This window comes from Sus scrofa, chromosome 6 (genome assembly GCF_054392235.1).
Source record: "Sus scrofa isolate SSC_HxYL_T2T_F1_AM1 chromosome 6, Sscrofa_HxYL_maternal_Yorkshire_Landrace_v2.0, whole genome shotgun sequence".
Taxonomy (NCBI): domain Eukaryota; kingdom Metazoa; phylum Chordata; class Mammalia; order Artiodactyla; family Suidae; genus Sus; species Sus scrofa.
The window spans coordinates 871926-891219 of NC_139388.1; the positions used below are offsets into that span (position 1 = coordinate 871926).

Sequence of the window (19294 nt, forward strand, 5' to 3'; positions counted from 1 at the left end):
CAGTGGGTTAAGAATCCAACTCGTACCCATGACGATGCAGGTTCGATCCCTGGCCTCGCTCAGTGGGCTAAGGATCCAGCATTGCCGTGAGCTGTGGTGTATGTAGGTCAAAGACACACCTGGACCCAGTGTTGCTGTGGCTGTGACATAGGCTGCCAGCTACAGCTTCATTCGACCCCTAGCCTGGAAACTTCCATATGCTGCCTGTGAGGCCCCAAAATAAAATACTTATCAGTCAATCTAAGAAAGATTGGAACATTTGAGCCAAATTTGAGAATTATAACCTGGAAAGGGCATAATTTGAGAACTGTACTTTGAAAACTGAGCTGCCCACTAGAAGTCAAGGCGTGTTTATATATGTTTTTTGAGACAGAGGCCGGGCATCAAATGATGTATTATTGACAGTTTCCACAATCAGATCCAAGCTCATCTAAGCCCCGAACTGGTAAGGCTCCTTACAAGATCAGGAAGGAAGGCTATCTTTTTTCCTTTTTTGGCTGCACGTGCAGCATATGGGAGTTTCCAGGCCAAGGATCGAATCCGACCCATATCTGCGATCTACACCACAGCTGCGGCCACGCTGAATCTTTAACCCACTGCGCCACAGTGGGAACTCCAAGAAGGAACATTGTCTTTTAAGAAGTTGTCTTGTGGAGTTCTATTTGTGGCTCAGCAGGTAATGAACCCAACTAGTATCCACGAGAATGTGGATTCGATCTCCGGCCTCCCTCAGTGGGTTAAGGATCCGCCGTTGCCGCAAGTTAAGGCGTAGGTCACAGAGGCAGCTCGAATCCTGGGTGGCTGTGGTTGTGGTGTAGGCTGGCAGCTGTAGTTCTGATTCTACTCCTGGCCTGGGAACTTCCATATGTTGTGGGTGTCGCCCTAAAAAAAGAAAAAAAGAAAAAAAAGAAAAGAAATAGGGGAAGATGGGAAAGAAGGGAGGGAGGGTGAGAGGGAGGAAGAAGAGCTGTCTTGCTGGAGCTGGGAGAACTTTGGGGAAAGTAAGGTTGATGCATAAATGCGGATACACTGCACGCAGTGCCTGGAAAGGCCAAAGGACAGAGAAAGGTGTTTATGTTAAACTTTCCTTGTCTTGCCATAAAACATGAATTTTATTTCACAACAGTAATCTTTTACCAAAACGTATGTTTGAAGATCTATTTCCCGCCCCTCAAAATTCATATACATCCTGGATCCTCCCTACACCTTGAGCTACTGAAAGACTGGCTCTGGGCAAGAGTCCCCAGTTCCCCAAATAAACTGAAGCTCAGGGCTCCTACATTGCGCTTTTTTTTTTTTTTTTTTTTCCCAGTTAACACAGGTCTGTTTGTTTTTTTGTTTGTTTTCATCTTTTTGGAGGGGGCACCCTTGGCATCTGGAGGTTCCCAGACTACAGGTTGAATCAGAGCTGCAGCTGCCAGCCTGCACCACAGCGACAGCAACACTGGATCCAAGCCGAATCTGTGACCTATGCTGCATCTCGTGGCAACACCGGATCCTTAACCCACTGATGGAGGCCAGGGAATCAAACCGGCATCCTCATGGATGCTGGTCAGATTCTTAAGAAGCTGAGCCACAGCAGGAGCTCCCTCAGTAAATACAGTTAAAGATGAAATTTTTTAAGAAAATCCAATGTCTGATAGACTAAGCTAGCCCACCCATTCTTCTTCTCCTTTTTTGCAAGGGGGAGGCAGAGGGGGCGCTGCACCTGGGATATGTGGGAGTTCCCAGGCTAGGGGCTGAATGGGAGTTACCCCTGATGCCTATGGCCCATTGATCTACACCTCGGGTGCGGCTGAAAAAAGGGAATAAATTTGGGGGCAGGTTCTTTTGTGCATTCCCTGGTGGCCTAGCAGTTAAGGATCCGGTTTTGCCGCAGCAGCAGCTCTGCCCAAGCTCCCACCACAGGCTGGTTCTTCCCGAGCAGCAAAAGAGGAAGATTCCACCATCTTAACATCTCACGTTTCTTTTCTTCCTTCCTTTCCTCCTTTCTTGAGGCCCTCGGGGGCTCAAAGACCAGATAGACTGGAACCCAGGGGGTGGCAACGACCTGTTCTGAGCCTCATGAATTCAATCTACCGCCCAGGACCCTTCAGGACTATGCTTGTACCCAGAGCTTAAAATGTCTCCAATTTTGTGGACAGTCGCTGCTTGGGAAATAGCCCCGGTGTTTACCTTACTTGCTGCAAGTGACAGATCCTTCCCGCTCCCGCGCTTTGGCCTGGTTGTGTCTTTTGGCTCGACACCCACCAAGACAGGGACCCAGTGTTTGGGTTCAGAGCCCAGTCAGCTCTGTTCTTGGGGATTACCTGAGCGATGGGTCCATTCTCCCAGTTCCTTCTCAACAGCAGGGTAAGCCGTCTCCACAGCAGGGCAACCTTGCCGGGCGATGTTCTGTGGTCCCACCTTGATAATAAGTTGACAGTGGTCCTACTTCCTGTACATGGAGATCATGGTATTTTTCTGTGATCAAAGGTAGAAACATTCTTTCCACGTCGCTTGTGAAATCCAGGAGATGTGGTCTTGAATTTGGTCCCTCATTTTAATGCAAAAGATTTCCAGAGATTTTCAGAGTTTGGGGGTTTCATTTATATCATTTCCAAAGCTTTTTTAGAGCTACATTATGTAGACATGCCAATCACTCATAAGTGCCACTTCTACTTAGAGAAAACTTCTCCCAGTGGTTTTCTAATATGCTGATTAAACCATGTATTGTGTTTGAGTACTTGAACCATATGTTGCTTATTTTGTGTCTCATGAAAATTCAGTGAATTAGCGTTTTCCCCTAATAATGCAATACTCATCAGGTACAATTCTTCTTTTTTTTTTTTGGTTTTTTGCCTTTGCCGCTTCCTGCAGCATATGGAGGTTCCCAGGGTAGGGGTCTAATCGGAGCTGTAGCCACCGGCCTACACCAGAGCCACAGCAACTTGGGATCCGAGCCAAGTCTGTGACCTACACCACAGCTCACAGCAATGCCGGATCCTTAACCTAGTGAGCGGGGGCAGGGATCGAACCTACAACGTCATGGTTCCTAGTCGGATTCGTTAACCACTGCGCCACGACGGGAACTCCACATCAGATACAATTCTTGCTAAAACTGGATTTTACAAGGAAAGGCACCGGCGGTGCTGGTTGGGGAGTACAGCTACAGTCTCACAGAGCAAAGAATCTTGCTTAGGGCATAAGATGGCCATGTCCACTCTAAACACCCACTGGCAACTCACACTGTGGCTCAGCAGGTCAAGAATCCCACTAGTAGGAGTTCCCGTCGTGGCTCAGTGGTTAACGAATCCGACTAGGAACCATGAGGTTGCGGGTTCGGTCCCTGCCCTTGCTCAGTGAGTTAAGGATCCCGCATTGCCATAAGCTGTGGTACAGGTCGCAGAAGAGGCTCTGATACCACGTTGCTGTGGCCCTGGTGTAGGCCAGCGGCTGCAGCTCTGATTAGACCCCTAGCCTGGGAACCTCCATATGCCACGGGAGCGGCCCTAGAAAAGGCAAAAAGACAAAAAAAAAAAAAAAAAAAAAAAAAAGAATCCTACCAGTATCCATGAGAATGCAGATTCCATCCCTGGCCTCGCTCAATGGGTTAAGGCTCCAGCATTACCACAAGTTGAGGCATAGGTCGCAGATGCGGCTCAGCTCTGGCAGGGCTGTGCCCTAGACAGGCAACTTTGGCTCAGATTGCACCCCTAGCCTGGGAACTTCCATATGCCACAGGTGTGGTCTCCCCAAAAAAGACAGCAAACAAACATCGGCTGCCTGGCGGTGGGTGGAGAAAAGAATCAGTGAAAACACCCAGGGACGGCCTCAGCCCTGCAGGCTCTTTTGTTTTGTTTGTCTTTTGAGGGCTGCACTGTGGCTTATGGAGGGTCCCAAGCTAGAGGTCGAATTGGGGTTATAGTCGCTGACCTACGCCACAGCCACATGAATGCCCCATCTGAGCCTGCGACCTACACCACAGCTCATGGCAAGGCCGGATCCTTGACCCGTTGAGCAAGGCCAGGGATCGAACCTGCAGCCTCAAGAACACTAGTCAGATTCCTCCTGCTGAGCCACCACGGGACCTCGGCTGGAGGCTTCTTGACAGACACGCTCAGGACCCAGAGCAGCCAATCCCCAAGGGACGGGGCGGGACCTTTGGCGCGCTCCGCACACTCCCGGCGGCCTATTGGCGGGCCGGCTTCGCTCCCAGCGCTGATTGGTGGCTTGTACCAGACGGGCTTCAGGCGGACTCCCAGCGCTTGGCTTTGCCTCAGCTGCGCGCCAAGGGCATCGCGGCCCCGGTGCGGGCTGAGGGGGCAGCTCGCGAGGACGGCGAGGAGCCTGCAGCGGCGCGCCTTGCGAAGCCCTTCTACACCCTCGGCCGGAGACCGTCAGGTTCCAGGCGGGAGGCCGGACTGCAGCCCAATCCCCTCAGCCTGCGGCCCCTGAAAGCCCCGCCGACGAGGGGCCGAGTGCCTTACCTCAGGGCTCGGGGCGCAGCGCCTTGGTCGTCAGACCCGCGAGCCTCGCGGCCGGAGAACTGAGAGCCCCTCAGGAGCCCCGGCCTCTCCCCCAGCCGAGCCCCCCAGTCCCCGGGGTCGGAGAACCGAGAGCCCCTCAGGAGCCCCGGCCTCCCCCCAGCCGAGCCCCCCAGTCCCCGGGGTCGGAGAACCGAGAGCCCCTCAGGAGCCCCGGCCGCCCCCCAGCCGAGCCCCCCGGTCCCCGGGGTCGGAGAACCGAGAGCCCCTCGGGAGCCCCGGCCTCCCCCCAGCCGAGCCCCCCGGTCCCCGGGTCGGAGAACCGAGAGCCCCTCGGGAGCCCCGGCCGCCCCCCAGCCGAGCCCCCCGGTCCCCGGGGTCGGAGAACCGAGAGCCCCTCGGGAGCCCCGGCCGCCCCCCAGCCGAGCCCCCCGGTCCCCGGGGTCGGAGAACCGAGAGCCCCTCGGGAGCCCCGGCCGCCCCCCAGCCGAGCCCCCCGGTCCCCGGGGTCGGAGAACCGAGAGCCCCTCAGGAGCCCCGGCCGCCCCCCCGCCGAGGCCCCCCCCCCGCGCCGAGCCCTCCCCCCCGCCCGGTCCCCGGTCCTCAGGGCCGCCCGACCCCTGACAGGAGCCCCCCCCCCGCCCCCAGCTGTGGCCGCAGCGCCTTCCCCTCCCCGCACCATGCGCCCCGACAGGCGCCCGGAGGAGAGCCCTGACCCAGCCGCTGGGAGCACCGAGCGGAAGGCGGCGGTGAGAGTGGGGCCGCAGGGCCGGCTCCAAGCCGGGCGATCGGAGGTGGGGAGGCCGCCTGGGGACAGGGCGCCCGCCACCTGCACACAAGGGGGAGGAGAAAGCCCAGCTCCCGGTGCTGGCTCGCCTTGGTGAGTCACTGATGCAAGCTATGCTTTCCCCTAGGCCACAGATGCTTTCAAAGACATTTCCATATACTTCTCCAAGGAAGAATGGACAGAGATGGGAGAGTGGGAAAAAATCCGATACAGGAATGTGAAAAGGAACTATGAAGCGCTGACCACTATAGGTAACAGGAAAGGCGGCCGCAGATGAGCCCGGGCAACTTGAAACAGGGCTTCCGTCTGTGTTAGTCCGGCTCTCTCTTAGGTGGCTTCGTCTCGCTCCCATTTCCCTTCTGTGGGGAAAGGGACGCGCAGGAAGTCCTTCTTTCGTGTCAGTGTGGGTCTGGCACCGGCAATGCAGGGCTCACCTCTTGCCTTTAGGCTCTCCCAGCCCATCCCACGAGGCTGCACTGACTTTGCCGTGTGCTCCCCGTTGTCTCTGTGCTTTGTTCCTCCTTCCAGCTCTTCCCTGTTAAGACAGAAAGGTGGCTTCTTTCCAGGTCTCAGAGCCCCTCGGCCAGCTTTCATGTGTCACCGCAGGCAAGCCATCAAACCCCAGGTGGATGACACCGAGGATTCTGACGAAGAATGGACACCAAGGCAGCAAGGTGAGGGGCCAGGAGGATTTAGGCATCTTCCTGAAACCAGCCTGGGTTGAGTCCTCGGCTGCATCTCAGGCATTTGCAAAGAAAACATAATCATCCAGCAAACAAGCAACATGGAAAACAGTATTACACAGTAAGAGACCATCCATATAAACTTTCAAAATGTGTAAAATAATTAGTCTCCTCTTCTCCGCCGTCTTATGTGGGGTTGACTCTGCTCCTCACCATGCCTCTCACAAGACTTTCAGGATCAAACAATTCCTGGCCAAGAAACAGAAGCAAAATCATTCCATTTCTCAATGAAAACTCATAAATAAAACCAGGTACAACTGCAAGAGAAGACCCTGGAGAAGAACCAAGCTGGGCCTATAAAGAGCTGCCCATGAGCTGGCACCCATACGTTTATGCTTTGTCAAGGTCACGTCCATCTACCACCTCACTCTGAAAACATCACTATCTCGAGAGCTGGTTGCGTTTTTTTTGTTTGTTTAATTTGTTTTTGTTTTGTTTCGTTTTAGTTTTTTTGCCTTTTTTTGTCTTTTCTAGGGCCGCACCTGTGGCATATGGAGGTTCCCAGGCTAGGGGTCCAATCAGAGCTACAGCTGCCCACCTACACCACAGCCACAGCAATGAGGGATCCGAGCCGAGTCTGCGACCTACACCACAGCTCACGGCAACGCCGGATCCTTAACCAACTGATCGAAGCCAGGGATCGACCCACAACCTCATGGTTCCCAGTCAGATTAGTTAAACACTGAGCCAGGACAGGATCTCCTGGTTGTGTTTTTTTGGCAAAATGATTTTTCTGTTTATATCAGTGTTTCTGCACTAGTGCCTTGGCTCAGTAATAAATGAGCTCTTTGTTGGGAAAAGATTATATATATTACTTATAGATACATTAAAAAGTGGTAAATGCAGAGTTGCCATTGTGGCTCAGGGGTAACGAAACTCGACTAGTATCCATGAGGACACGGGTTCAATCCCTGACCTTGCTCGGTGGGTTAAAGGATCTGATGTTTCCATGAGCTGTGGTGTAGGTCGAAGATGAGGCCCAGATACAGCATCGGTGTGACTGTGGCATATGCCAGAGGCTACAGCTTGGATTCAACCCCTAGCCTGGAACTTCTATGTGCCGCAGATGTAGCCCTAAAAAGATTAAAAAAAAAATTTTTTTTTTAAAGTACCAAATTCATCACCAGGGCAGTAAGGACTGGCAAGTGGCTTCATTTTTGGGTTTGAATTTTGAAACAGAAATAAAAAGATCTGAAACAGTGGGGGCTAAATGTTGACGTAAGACTGAATGGTGATGGGTGTATAGGTTTTCCAGTATCACTCTTTTTTAAATGATTACTCTTGCTAAACATTTTTAATTAATGAAAGGGCATGTAAAGAAACCTTAATAAGACTGTAAATTCACCAAAGAGCTTCCTAATGCTACTTTCATAAACAGTTCAGTTACTGGATTAAATCTCTTAGAAGAGGAAATGATTAACACAGTATGTCAAGATACATAATTTATTCACGTACATTTAATCATACCACAGGATCTTCCTACCCCGAGATGAAACTGATTTTGTCTTGATTCTAGGAAAGGATTTTTTTTTTTATTTTATGACCAGACCTGAGGCATATGGAAGTTACCCCAGCCAGGGATCAAATCCAAGCTGCCACCTGCAGCCTACACCACAGCTGTGGCAACCCCAGATCCTTAACACCCTGCGCTGCCAGGCCGGGGACTGAACCAGCAACACCACAGGAACAAACCAGATCATTAACCCACTGTGCCACAGTACGAACGCCTATATCTAATTTTCTGAGGAAACTTCATACTGTTTTCCATAAAAGCTGCAACATTTTACATTTCTAATAATAATGTGGCAAGGTGTGAAAGGTTCTAATTTCTCTACATCCTTATCAACACTTGCTATTGTCTTTTTTTTTTTTTTTTCCATGGTGGCTTTCCCAACAGGCATGAGATAATTTCTCACTGTGGTTTCAATTTGCACCTGATTGGCAGTATCAAACATCTTTTCACATGCTTCTTGGCCCTTTGTATATCTTCTTTGGAGAAATGTCTCTTTCCCACTGTGTTAGCTCAGGCTGCCATAACAAAATACCAGGGCCTGAGTGGCTTAATCCACAGAAACCTGTTTTCTCACAATTCCTGAGGATGGAAGTTTGATATCAGAGTGGCTGCCGTGGTCAAGTTATCTTCCTGGTTAGGGATCCCGCTTTGTCACCGAAGCAGCCTGGGTCACTGCTATGGTGCGGGTCCGATCGGTGGTGTGGGTTCAGGCCAAGGTCTAGGATCATTCCCTGGCCTGGGAACTTCCGCATGCCAAGGGAAAAGAAACCACCTTCTGGCCACCCTGTGGTAACCCTGTACCTGTCATCCTCTGGTTCGGAACCCTCTGTCCCTAATTAGAATAGCCAGAGTTTGGAAACACTTACCAACCGACCACAGAACTAATTTCTCATCATCTTTTAGTTAAACCTTGTCGCGTGGCCTTCAGAGTGGAGCACAATAAACACCAGAAGGTGAGTATTTCCCAAATCCTGTTGACAAGAAAATTTCCCTCCAAGATCCCAGGACAGGTAAGAATAGGGCAATGGACCGAGTATCCTGGCAACCTGCCCTCATCTCTGAGCACAGCGTCCGACAGCGTCGTTCACAAGAGCAGCCTTACAAAACACTACCTTAGTTTCATAATATTTGAGACTTTATCTGAAGCATTTTACATCAATGAACTCAAACCTTACCACAATCCTACAGTGCCTCTAGGTAGGTACTATAATTCTCACCATTTATCGATCAAGAGGTAAAGAAATGTTTGATAATATGCTTGAGATCCCAGTGTCACTGGTTGTGTGATCTAATCCAAAGCTCCTTCTCTAAACCACTTACCAGCTGATTAGAAGTTCCACAGTTTTGTAAAGTTGACACTGTCTTGTTCATACATCTTTCTGTCATTCATCTGATTTTTTCAACCCCCGTTTTTTCCGCTGTGCTAACATGACAGAGGTGCTAACGCCATCTGACTAAGGGATGCTTCCAAATACGTGGGTAATTGGTACAGCGAATAGTCCATGAGGAAGGCGTTTGGATCCCCCTCAGAGGCTCCTTGTCTATTAAGACGAAGCATCCCCTAGCCCTGATAAGCCTCAGGTTTATCACTGAAAAACTGCATATAAGAGAATTACTTAAGGACTTCATATAGGCTACATGCTTCTCAGTAGAAACCCATCCATCTGGAACGACTTTCAAAAGCTCAATCCTTTTTTTTTTTTTTTTTCTTCTTCTTCTTTCTATAGCCACACCTGTGGCATATGGAGGTTCCCAGGCTAGGGGCTCAGTCAGGAACTATAGCCACCGGCCCATGCCGCAGCCACAGCAGCACCAGATCTGGGCCGTGTCTGCGACCTACACCACAGCTCACGGCAACGCTGGATCCTTTGACCCACTGAGTGAGGCCAGGGATCGAACCTGGTCTCATGGTGCTAGGCAGATCGGTTTCTGCTGCGCCAGGATGGGAACTCCCAGGAATGCTCATTCCTGCACGAGGAGGTGCTCCTCCCGCCCAGCTCTAACTGGGCGATGCTGAAGTTTGGGACCACCTGCTTAGCCTGCGCCCGCACTGCAAGCTGTGAGAGCCTGGTCCCCACTGGTTTCTTCAATGAAGTCCCAGATCCAGCTCAAGGGACCTGAGGGCCCCCCGAATGTTTTCTGAATGAGTGACCCCACATTTAAATGATGAACTAGAAGCAAGAGTGTCGGGGCATGCTGAAAATAATATATGTGAGCTAGACTTCCAATGCGGCTGAACCATATTTCAAATATGGTTATGGTTGAAGGGGTCGACTGATAGCAGGACTGGACCCTCACTTCGCACTGGATTAAAGAGCTCACAAAACAGTTTCGTGAACATCATTAGATTTCATGTTTACGACAACATGACTCAGCACATACAGTAGTTTAAGGATCAGGAAACGGATGAGAACTAGCTCATCGTACAGCCTTATTCAAGTCGAAGTGACGGGAACAAGCTAACCTAATTGCAGATACTCTCTGGAGGACATGGCTTTTAGCATCATCTATGGCCTGCTTATTCTGCCAGCCGTCTCTTTGTTCTCCTCCCAGTCTCAATGCTCTGTCACCTCATTTTCCAGCTGTGTTTGCCCCCTCTCTGCTTTTCTAGTTCTTCTTCCATCAAATATCCACTCACTAAGAGAACATCCCCTGGAGTTCCTGTTGTGGCTCAGCGGGTTAAGAACCTGACTGGTACCCGTGAGGATACGGGTTCAGTCCCTGGCCTTGCTCCGTGGGTTAAGGATCCGGGGTTGCCGTGAGCTGCAGCATAGGTCGCAGATGCGGCTCGGATCTGGCGAGGCTGTGGCTGTGGTGTGGGCTGGCGGCTGCAGCTCCGATTCGACCCCCGGCCTGGAGGCAGTGGAAGAGAGAGAACCTTAGGAAGTGGGTTCTAGCCCTGCAGCCACCCACTTGGGCCCTTTATTTACTTCAGTGTTCAGGAGCCCCGGGCACTCCCCAGTTGGTGACATTGCTAACTGCAGTCGTGCATGTGAAAGCACTTCGTAATTCCCAGAGAACTAAAGAAATCCACGTTGTCTTTTACTATGTGACCCACATGGAAGAGAGTGTCCAGGGTGCCATTAAGTAACAAATCTAGTTTGAAGGAACTGTTGACAACAGCGGAGGTGCCAGAGACAAGTGGCTCAGAGCAGGCCCAGGAACCTGTGTCCCCTCCTGGAGAAGCAAGTACCTCTAGACGGCGCTCTGGACAAGAACTGGGTAAGAGAAAACAACACGGGACCTGCGTCCCTCTAACCCCTTGGAAAGGCCGGAGAATGGGGCCTCGCACGGGGGACTGTGGGTAGGCGTGGGTTTAAGCTGGACTCAGCTGAGGTCTCAAGGGAGCGCCGGGGCCTTGGGGAAATATTACACACTTTCTGAGCCCCTAGTTGCTGTTCTGCAAAGTGAAGACACGGGCATAGAGCCCACATGTTGTTTGAAAGCATTAAAGGAGACACGCCAGTGCTGAGACCACAAACCGTCCAATGAACCTGTCTGTGACAGCAGAGGCCATGCTTACTTAGTGTTTTCTGTTTAGGCCTTTACTGAATGCCTAATGTGCAATGTGCCCGCAACAAATATTTTCTGAATGAAAAAATATGTGAATGAACCATTTTCTAAGCAGAAAGGTTCGGAAGTTAAGCCTATTAATGGGATGAGCCGGAAGCTACCATTGAATTAGGCGTCTGTAGTCGGTGTGGAGACTCAGTCTCTGAACCAACAGCTCACGGGGTGAAAACACAGACCCTACAGAAGGACAGGCGACGAAGTGAAGGGAAGGTAGTTCACATCTTCTGGTAAAACGGGGACGAACGCACAGACCCCACCAGCCCTGCTCACCTGGTCTTCTCCAACTCAGCCCGCAGAAGGAAGGACACGGAAGCCCGGATGTACAGCCTGCGAGAAAGAAAGGGCCACGCCTACCAGGAAGTCGGGGAGCCCCAGGACGACGACTACCTCTGTGAGTGACCCCCGCGCCCACGCACCAGGAGGACTGTTCTGTCTTGGCACAGTCGCCCCCTCCCTGGAGACTGGGAGTCCAGGACGGGGGCTCCCTGAGGCCGAGGCGCGGCTCTTTCTGCAGCTCTCTGTACCCTCTAATCCCTGTTGCTCTGGCCTCCAGATTGTGAGAAGTGTCAGAACTTCTTCATTGACAGCTGTGCCGCTCACGGGCCCCCGACCTTTGTCAAGGACAGTGCAGTGGACAAGGGGCATCCCAACCGCTCAGCCCTCACTCTGCCCCCTGGGTTAAGAATCAGACCGTCAGGCATCCCTGAGGCTGGCCTTGGAGTGTGGAACGAGGCCCACGATCTGCCGCTGGGCCTGCACTTTGGCCCCTACGAGGGCCAAGTCACAGAGGATGAAGAGGCGGCCAACAGTGGATACTCCTGGCTGGTGAGTCCTTTGGCTTCCAGGCCCATTCCACACACCAGGACAGAGATGGGGCCCACAGGGCTAGCTCTGCATAGTGAGTGGGATTTGCATGAACTTGGAGCTTCTATTTAAAGATCAGAGGAGGAGTTCCCGTCATGGCTCAGCAGTTAACGAATCTGACTAACATCCACGAGGACACAGGTTTGGCCCCTGGCCTCATTCAGTAGGTTAAGGACCCGGCGTTGCCGTGAGCTGTGGAGTAGGTCGCAGACACGGCCTGGATCTGGCGTTGCTGTGGCTCTGGTGTGGGCCTGCAGTTCTAGCTCCAATTCAACCCCTAGCCTGGGAACCCCCATATGCCATGGATGCGTCCCTAGAAAAGGCAAAAAAGCCAAAAAAAAAAGATCAGAGGAGAGGTGGGAACACAACGGAACAGATACAAGGCAGCAGCTCCTCCCTCCTGGGCCCTTGTCCTGAGTGGACAAACCCGCCGAGAGGCGCACATGATGATTAAGGAGCTTATCACGCGGCCACAAGTGGCAGCTAAATCCACGCAGGGTGAGGGCACTGATACAGCAGAGGGGAACAGTTCTTCCTTTACCTCCCACCAAAAGAACAAGTGAGCAAAAAAAACCCTTAACTTCTTTTTCTGAAACTCAGATCACCAAAGGGAGAAACTGCTACGAGTATGTGGACGGAAAGGACAAATCCTGGGCCAACTGGATGCGGTAAGTCTAGGAAGCTTCCAGGGCCGAGGAGGACATTCCTCTCGCTCCAGCCCACACCCTTCCTTCTCATTCTGCCTCCCTCCGTGTCTTTACTAAATCTTCTGTTCCTGGGGTTCCCGTCGTGGCTCAGTGGCTAACGAATCCGACTAGGAACCACGAGGTTGCGGTTCGATCCCTGGCCTCGCTCAGTGGGTTAAGGACCTGGCGTTGCCGTGAGCTGTGGTGTAGGTCGCAGACTCGGCTCAGATCCCGAGTTGCTGTGGCTGTGGTGTAGACCGGTGGCTACAGCTCCGACTGGACCCCTAGCCTGGGAATCTCCATATGGGGCAGGAAGCGGCCCTAGAAAAGGCAAAAAGACAAAAAACAACAACAACAACAAAAAACCTAAATCTTCTGTTCTGCTCTTTCAAGAGATATTAGGGGGAAAAAAGGAAATAAAAATACAGTATATTTCCCCAAAATGTAAGTCTCAATCCCAGACAGAATTTGGGTACTTGAAAAAATCTTGGAGTCTAGAGTCCCCCAGTACACTTTAATTTACCTAATCAACACTTATCAGCACTTACTGGAGTTCCCACTGTTGCACAGCAGGGTAAGGATCCGGCATTATCTCTGCGGGGGCACGGGTTTGATCCCTGGCCTGGGAACGTCCATGTGCCACGGGTACAGCCATAAAGAAAAAAGAGCAAAAGCACTTGCTATGTGCCGGTGTAGACAGCGGGGTGCACTGCTTGAACGGGTCCTCACGGAGAACACACCCCAGCCAGCCACTCAACAACTGACTTCAGGAATATGCAGCTACAGGTTCCTGTTTTTCAAGAAGTACAGCGTCAGGATAAACAAGGGGCCTTTAGTCTGTGAGGGCAGGCTGCCTTCCTGTGCTCGGGTCTCCTCAGACTGGGTTCTGGAGCCTTTGAAGCAAGGGCCTCTCGCTTCATCGGGGGATGCGGAAGGTGAAGCAACTGTCACTACCCAAGCGAGCGCTCCAAGTTGCCGCAGGAGCCTGGGGGAGGCAAGCCACTGGGGCCCTGGAAAAAGGTGGGGAGACTGCAGAAGCGCCTCTCAAGGGAAGAGAGGCTGGGGCTGAGTGGTGAGGAGGTGCGCTGACCCAGAAGCAGAGGTCATGACCACGCACCAAGTCCTGCAGAATAGAAACAGGACTTAACTGAGAGCCTGGAGAAGCTAGAGGTCACCAGGTTTTATGGTCACCAGGTTTTTGTGAAGACAAGCCTGAAACCGGGCTTTGGAAGATGGCTACTCAGGTAAGGGGAGAGCCTTCCAGCCAGGACGAGCCCTGCAGACGGGATCTGGAGACAGGAATTCACATGGCCAAAGGGACTTGGGTACCGGCAGGTTCCTGAGGTCGGTGGGGCCGGGGCAGCCTCGGGGCATGAGGGCACGAGCTGGACGTGGGCCTGACGGGCTGAGAACTCATCGGGTGGTTTTCTCCCCTCTCCTGCCTCATCCCAGGTATGTGAACTGCGCGCGGGACGACGAGGAGCAGAACCTGGTGGCCTTTCAGTATCACAGGCAGATCTTCTACCGAACCTGCCGGGTGGTCAGGCCGGGCTGTGAACTGCTCGTCTGGTACGGGGACGAGTACGGCCAGGAGCTGGGCATCAAGTGGGGCAGCAAGTGGAAGAAAGAGCTCACAGCAGGGATCACGGCAGGGCCAGGTGGGCACCACCCCTTTGCAGCGCAAAAAAAGAGAAAAATCCGGGGTTCCCGATGTGGTGCAGTGGTTAACGAATCTGACTAGGAACCATGAGGTTGCGGGTTTGATCCCTGGCCTTGCTCAGTTGGTTAAGGATCTGGCACTGCTGTGAGCGGTGGTGTACGTTGCAGATGTGGCTCGGACCCCGCGTTGCGGTGGCTCTGGCGGAGGCCGGCGGCTACAGCTCCGACTGGACCCCTAGCCTGGGACCCTCCATAGGCCATGGTGCAGCCCTGAAAAAAAAAAAAAGATGCTTCAGAAACGGATTCATTTCACATCTTTGATTTTTCCAATTTTTCTATTAACATTTGTGTTGTAATTTTTTACTACTTCACCCCAAAAATATATAACATCATTCAGGCTGAAGGGCTTAGAGGCCAAAAACAAGCCTGCAAGCACCCGTCGGCTCTCTCCCCTTGGGCTGTTTCTGCTTCCTTTCTTCATTTTGCTACAGGCTGTGTGCCTGCTGACTTGCATTCAGTCACTAGGCCACTTAGTTGTCGTGGGACTTCACACTCTGTGCCAGACAGGGCTCCAGGAGCTAGAAATGGGGCCTGAACAAGACGAGAATCACTGCCCTGGGGTAGCAAGTGCCTCACACCAGACAGGGTTTAGGAAAAGAAATCCAGGCCAAGGGCCTCAGGATCACGGAAGCGGAGGTGGGGGTGGCAGAGGGCGGGGAAGGGCTGGGGCCAGAGAGGACATTTGTGCAAAGGACTCCAGCGGAGGGAGCAGCAGTGACCCAGCCCCAGGGAGGTGAGACCATTCAGGTGGCCACAGAAAGAGAGGAGCCGGGCAGATACACCGCAGCCCACGGCCCACGGTGGGCACTGGGGTTTCCTGGGTGAGATGGAAGACTGTGTAGTTGTCAGGTGGAAGTGGCGTGTTGTCTGTCCTAAGACGATGCTCTGCTTAGTTTCTGGGGAGAGAGAGCAGTGCAGGGTCCCCTCGGAGGTCAGTTCATCACAGGTGAGAGTGGGCAGTGGGCAGGCAGAACATGGGCAGGTGTTAAGCTGGGAAGGGTCTGCCTGGAGACGCATTTTTGCACAGGACTTCCTTTTATTTATTTTTTTTTTTTGCCATTTCTTGGGCCGTTCCGCGGCATATGGGGGTTCCTAGGCTAGGGGTCGAATCGGAGCTGTAGCTGCCGGCCTACATCAGAGCCACAGAAACGCAGGCTCCGAGCCATGTCTGTGACCTACACCACAGCTCATGGCAGTACTGGATCCTTAACCCACTGAGCAAGGCCAGGGATCCAACTGTGTCCTCAGGGACACCAGGGAGAGTCGTTAACTGCTGAGCCATGACGGGAACTCCTTTCCTACTGTATTTTAAATGATGTATGAATATTTGCTCTGACGCCCGAGGAAGGACATATTTTCATTTATGCTTATTTCGAAAACGGAGAGAGATGCGATTCATGACCTCCTTGGGGCAGCAGAGGCCACAGTCCTTTGGTCGGTGGGACCTGGACCACTCTGCCTCGTCCAGTCTGAATCCACTTCCTCAGAAAGATCCAGACACAGAGAGGTGCTCAGCTAACGATGTCTGACTGAGGAGACTCAAATGCAGCTTCACGCGCACATGCCCTCAGCATCGCTCCACGCTGCCTCCCACACCCGCGGCTCACCAGGCCGAGCGCCGCCAAGTTCTCAGATCCCGTCCCCTCACCCAGGCTGAATCCACCTACATCATCAAGAGTGTGGTTATCCCTCAACAGGGTAAAACAGCTGTGGACACTGTGTGACAGACTAAGACTCTAAAGACGCTCAGCCTGGGGAAAGGTCACTGCAGCTCCATCTTTAGGAGGAGGAAAGCTGCCTCTGATGCCCTTTGAAGGGCCCCAGTCTGGGCGATGGGTAGGAAAGGCCCTTGGTGCAGCCTTTCTGGATTTCTGAAGAAGATGCAGCACATTAAAATGGAACGGAGAGACAGACTGTAAAGCAGCACTTGGTGGGAGGCAGAGCTGGCCCTGCCGGCGCTAAGATGATGAGTGGGGCAGGCCTTCCCCGCAGACAAATCACCCACCTGACCCAAGGCTTCCTCCTCTTTCAGCAGAACCAAAGCCAAAGATCCATCCATGTCCCTCCTGCTCTCTGGCCTTCTCCAGCCAGAGATTCCTCAGCCAACATGTGGAACGCAGCCACCCCTCTCAGAGCCTCCCAAGAGCATCTGCAAGAAGAGGCCTCCAACCAGAGGGTCCCTGCCCAGACAATCAACAGCAGCAGCAGCCACATCCTGATCCACACAGCTGGGATGGCACATCTGAAAGTCAGGACGTCAAGGAAGGGTCCAAACCTTTCCTGGAAAGGAGAAGGCTGAGGAAGACTTCAAGGGCCTCTTCCTACGCACCCGAAGGGCAAATGAGGAGTTCTAGGGTACGTGAGAGAATGACGGAGGAAGAGCCCAGCGCAGGCCAGAAAGTGAACCCAGAGGACACAGGCACACTATTCACGGTGGCAGGAGAGTCAGGAATTCTAAGGGTCGAGAACAGAGGGTATGGGCCAGACTCGGGTCTCACCAGACACCCGAGGACACACACAGGGGAGAAGCCCCATGTCTGCAGCGAGTGTGGGCGAGGCTTCAGTGTGAAGTCACATCTCATCAGACACCAGAGGACACACACGGGGGAGAAGCCCCATGTCTGCAGCGAGTGTGGGCGAGGCTTCAGTGTGAAGTCACATCTCATCAGACACCAGAGGACACACACGGGGGAGAAGCCCTATGTCTGCAGGGAGTGTGGGCGAGGCTTCAGTGTGAAGTCAAGTCTCATCACACACCAGAGGACACACACGGGGGAGAAGCCCTTTGTCTGCAGGGAGTGTGGGCGAGGCTTCAGTGAGAAGTCAAGTCTCATCACACACCAGAGGACACACACAGGGGAGAAGCCCTTTGTCTGCAGGGAGTGTCGGCGAGGTTTCAGTGTGAAGTCAAGTCTCGTCACACACCAGAGGACACACACGGGGGAGAAGCCCTATGTCTGCAGGGAGTGTGGGCGAGGCTTCAGTGTGAAGTCAAGTCTCATCACACACCAGAGGACACACACGGGGGAGAAGCCCTATGTCTGCAGGGAGTGTGGGCGAGGCTTCAGTGAGAAGTCAAGTCTCGTCACACACCAGAGGACACACACGGGGGAGAAGCCCTATGTCTGCAGGGAGTGTGGGCGAGGCTTCAGTGTGAAGTCAAGTCTCATCACACACCAGAGGACACACACGGGGGAGAAGCCCTATGTCTGCAGGGAGTGTGGGCGAGGCTTCAGTGAGAAGTCAAGTCTCGTCACACACCAGAGGACACACACGGGGGAGAAGCCCTATGTCTGCAGGGAGTGTGGGCGAGGCTTCAGTGTGAAGTCAAGTCTCATCACACACCAGAGGACACACACGGGGGAGAAGCCCTATGTCTGCAGGGAGTGTGGGCGAGGCTTCAGTGAGAAGTCAAGTCTCGTCACACACCAGAGGACACACACGGGGGAGAAGCCCTATGTCTGCAGGGAAGGTGAGTGAGTCATTACCAACAAACCACATCTTAACCACAGAAGGATTAATGTTGCCACCAGATAGTCTATACCTCAGCTCTGCGAAGGCTTCAAAGGAAGTCTGTGACCCCTTACAGTCCTCACAAGTGTCCTGAGTGCAGAAATAACTGGTTAAATAGATCCTCCACTTTCATGACAAGAGTTGAGGCAGACAAACAGGGGAGGGTTTCTTAAGTGTCCTGGAGATGTTCATACCAGTTCTCTTGCTGGCTTTCGGCTTCCTGTTCCAATAAATTTTGTCTCCATAAACATCTGAAGCCCAGACTATGTACCTCATTGCCCCATTATCACTGAAAGAAGTGGGGTCCAGGAGGCCACAGAGAACTCATATTTTCAGCCCAGTCTCCAAAAGAACTGAATCCCTGGAAAGGCCTAAGTCTGGAGTCAAGCCACTTAAGCTTATCGATCAATTCCTGGGTCCAGGGAGAGAAGTCGAGGATTTGGGACAGACTCACCAAGGCAGGGAGTTCCCTGGTGCCTTGGGAAGTGTGGCCTTTTCTCCTAAGAGATGCCACCCTCCCTTGGCCTCTCATGGCTCCCCTCTGGTTTCCTTGACTTCCGTAGGCTCAGAGGGGAAAGCCGCGTGCACACGTGAGTGCACGCGCACACCCCGGCTCAGTCCGGGGCATCCACCTCCCTCCCTCTCTCTGCTGGGCGCTCAGGCATGGGGACTCCAGATCCGAACACAGTGGTGGATTCTCAGCTCTGCCCTCACCCGCTGGTGGCCTAAGGCAAGATGCTCAACCTCTCTGTGCCTCCTTTCTCATCTGGAAAATGGGGTGGGAGGGCCCAATGGATGAGCACAGGCAGAGGCCGGTGCAGAGGCTGAGAATGCAGGCCCCGCACGCTGCTATTCTGTCCCTGCATGACCTGCAAGGCCCACGTCTTCCAGGTCCTTAGAGCCGGAGCACAGGGCCTGGGAAGCGCTCCGACGCCAGGCAGACCCTCAGCTGCCCAGGAAGGAGGCAGAAGGCAGGCCTGCCTAGTGAGCCGTGACCTCCCTCCCCAGGCCGCCTCCCCGGGGCCGGCAGGACTGGCAGGCGCCTGTGAGACGAGACCCTCAGCCTCGCCCTGGCTGAGAACAGAGTCTGGAGACGCATCTCTGAGCCTCTCCTGCCCCACCTGCGCTGAGTGTCCACACTGCAGCTGCCGCAACACACGCCTCGTACTCACTTGGGGCAAAATTGTTGCTGCCTGACCCTTTCATCTCCAGATTTAGGTTTCCAAGTGCGGTCTGGTGGGACAAGGGGCCGCTGGGCAGAGCAGGGCCGCACGGGGGGGGGGGGGGGGGGGTGGTCGCGTCTAACGTCCCCAAGGCCCAGGAGCAGAGGGTTCCTGTGGCCCAGGCGGGGATGAGCAGCCTCACGTGAGGACCAGCGCACACGGCTCCCACCGCTGGATCAGAGAGGGTGCTGAGCGCCAAGCAGGCGC

General features: G+C 53.3%; 1 protein-coding gene across 2 annotated transcripts; it reads left to right on the forward strand.

Moving 5' to 3' along the window:
- The first annotated feature begins 4249 nt into the window (after positions 1–4249).
- Positions 4250–18112, forward strand: PRDM7 (PR/SET domain 7). Of its 2 annotated transcripts, none has more exons than XM_084959146.1 (10): positions 4250–5215; positions 5381–5504; positions 5820–5927; positions 8413–8462; positions 10575–10731; positions 11372–11473; positions 11636–11907; positions 12547–12614; positions 14085–14290; positions 16387–18112. In XM_084959146.1, exons 1-10 carry the CDS (start codon positions 5147–5149, stop codon positions 17829–17831), a joined length of 2601 nt encoding a protein of 866 aa, XP_084815272.1. In that variant the 5' UTR covers positions 4250–5146; the 3' UTR covers positions 17832–18112. The 2 variants fall into 2 exon arrangements, with proteins under 2 accessions (XP_084815272.1, XP_084815271.1); XM_084959145.1 differs by having other exon boundaries at positions 4301–5215; positions 16384–18112.
- The last annotated feature ends 1182 nt before the right edge of the window (positions 18113–19294 follow it).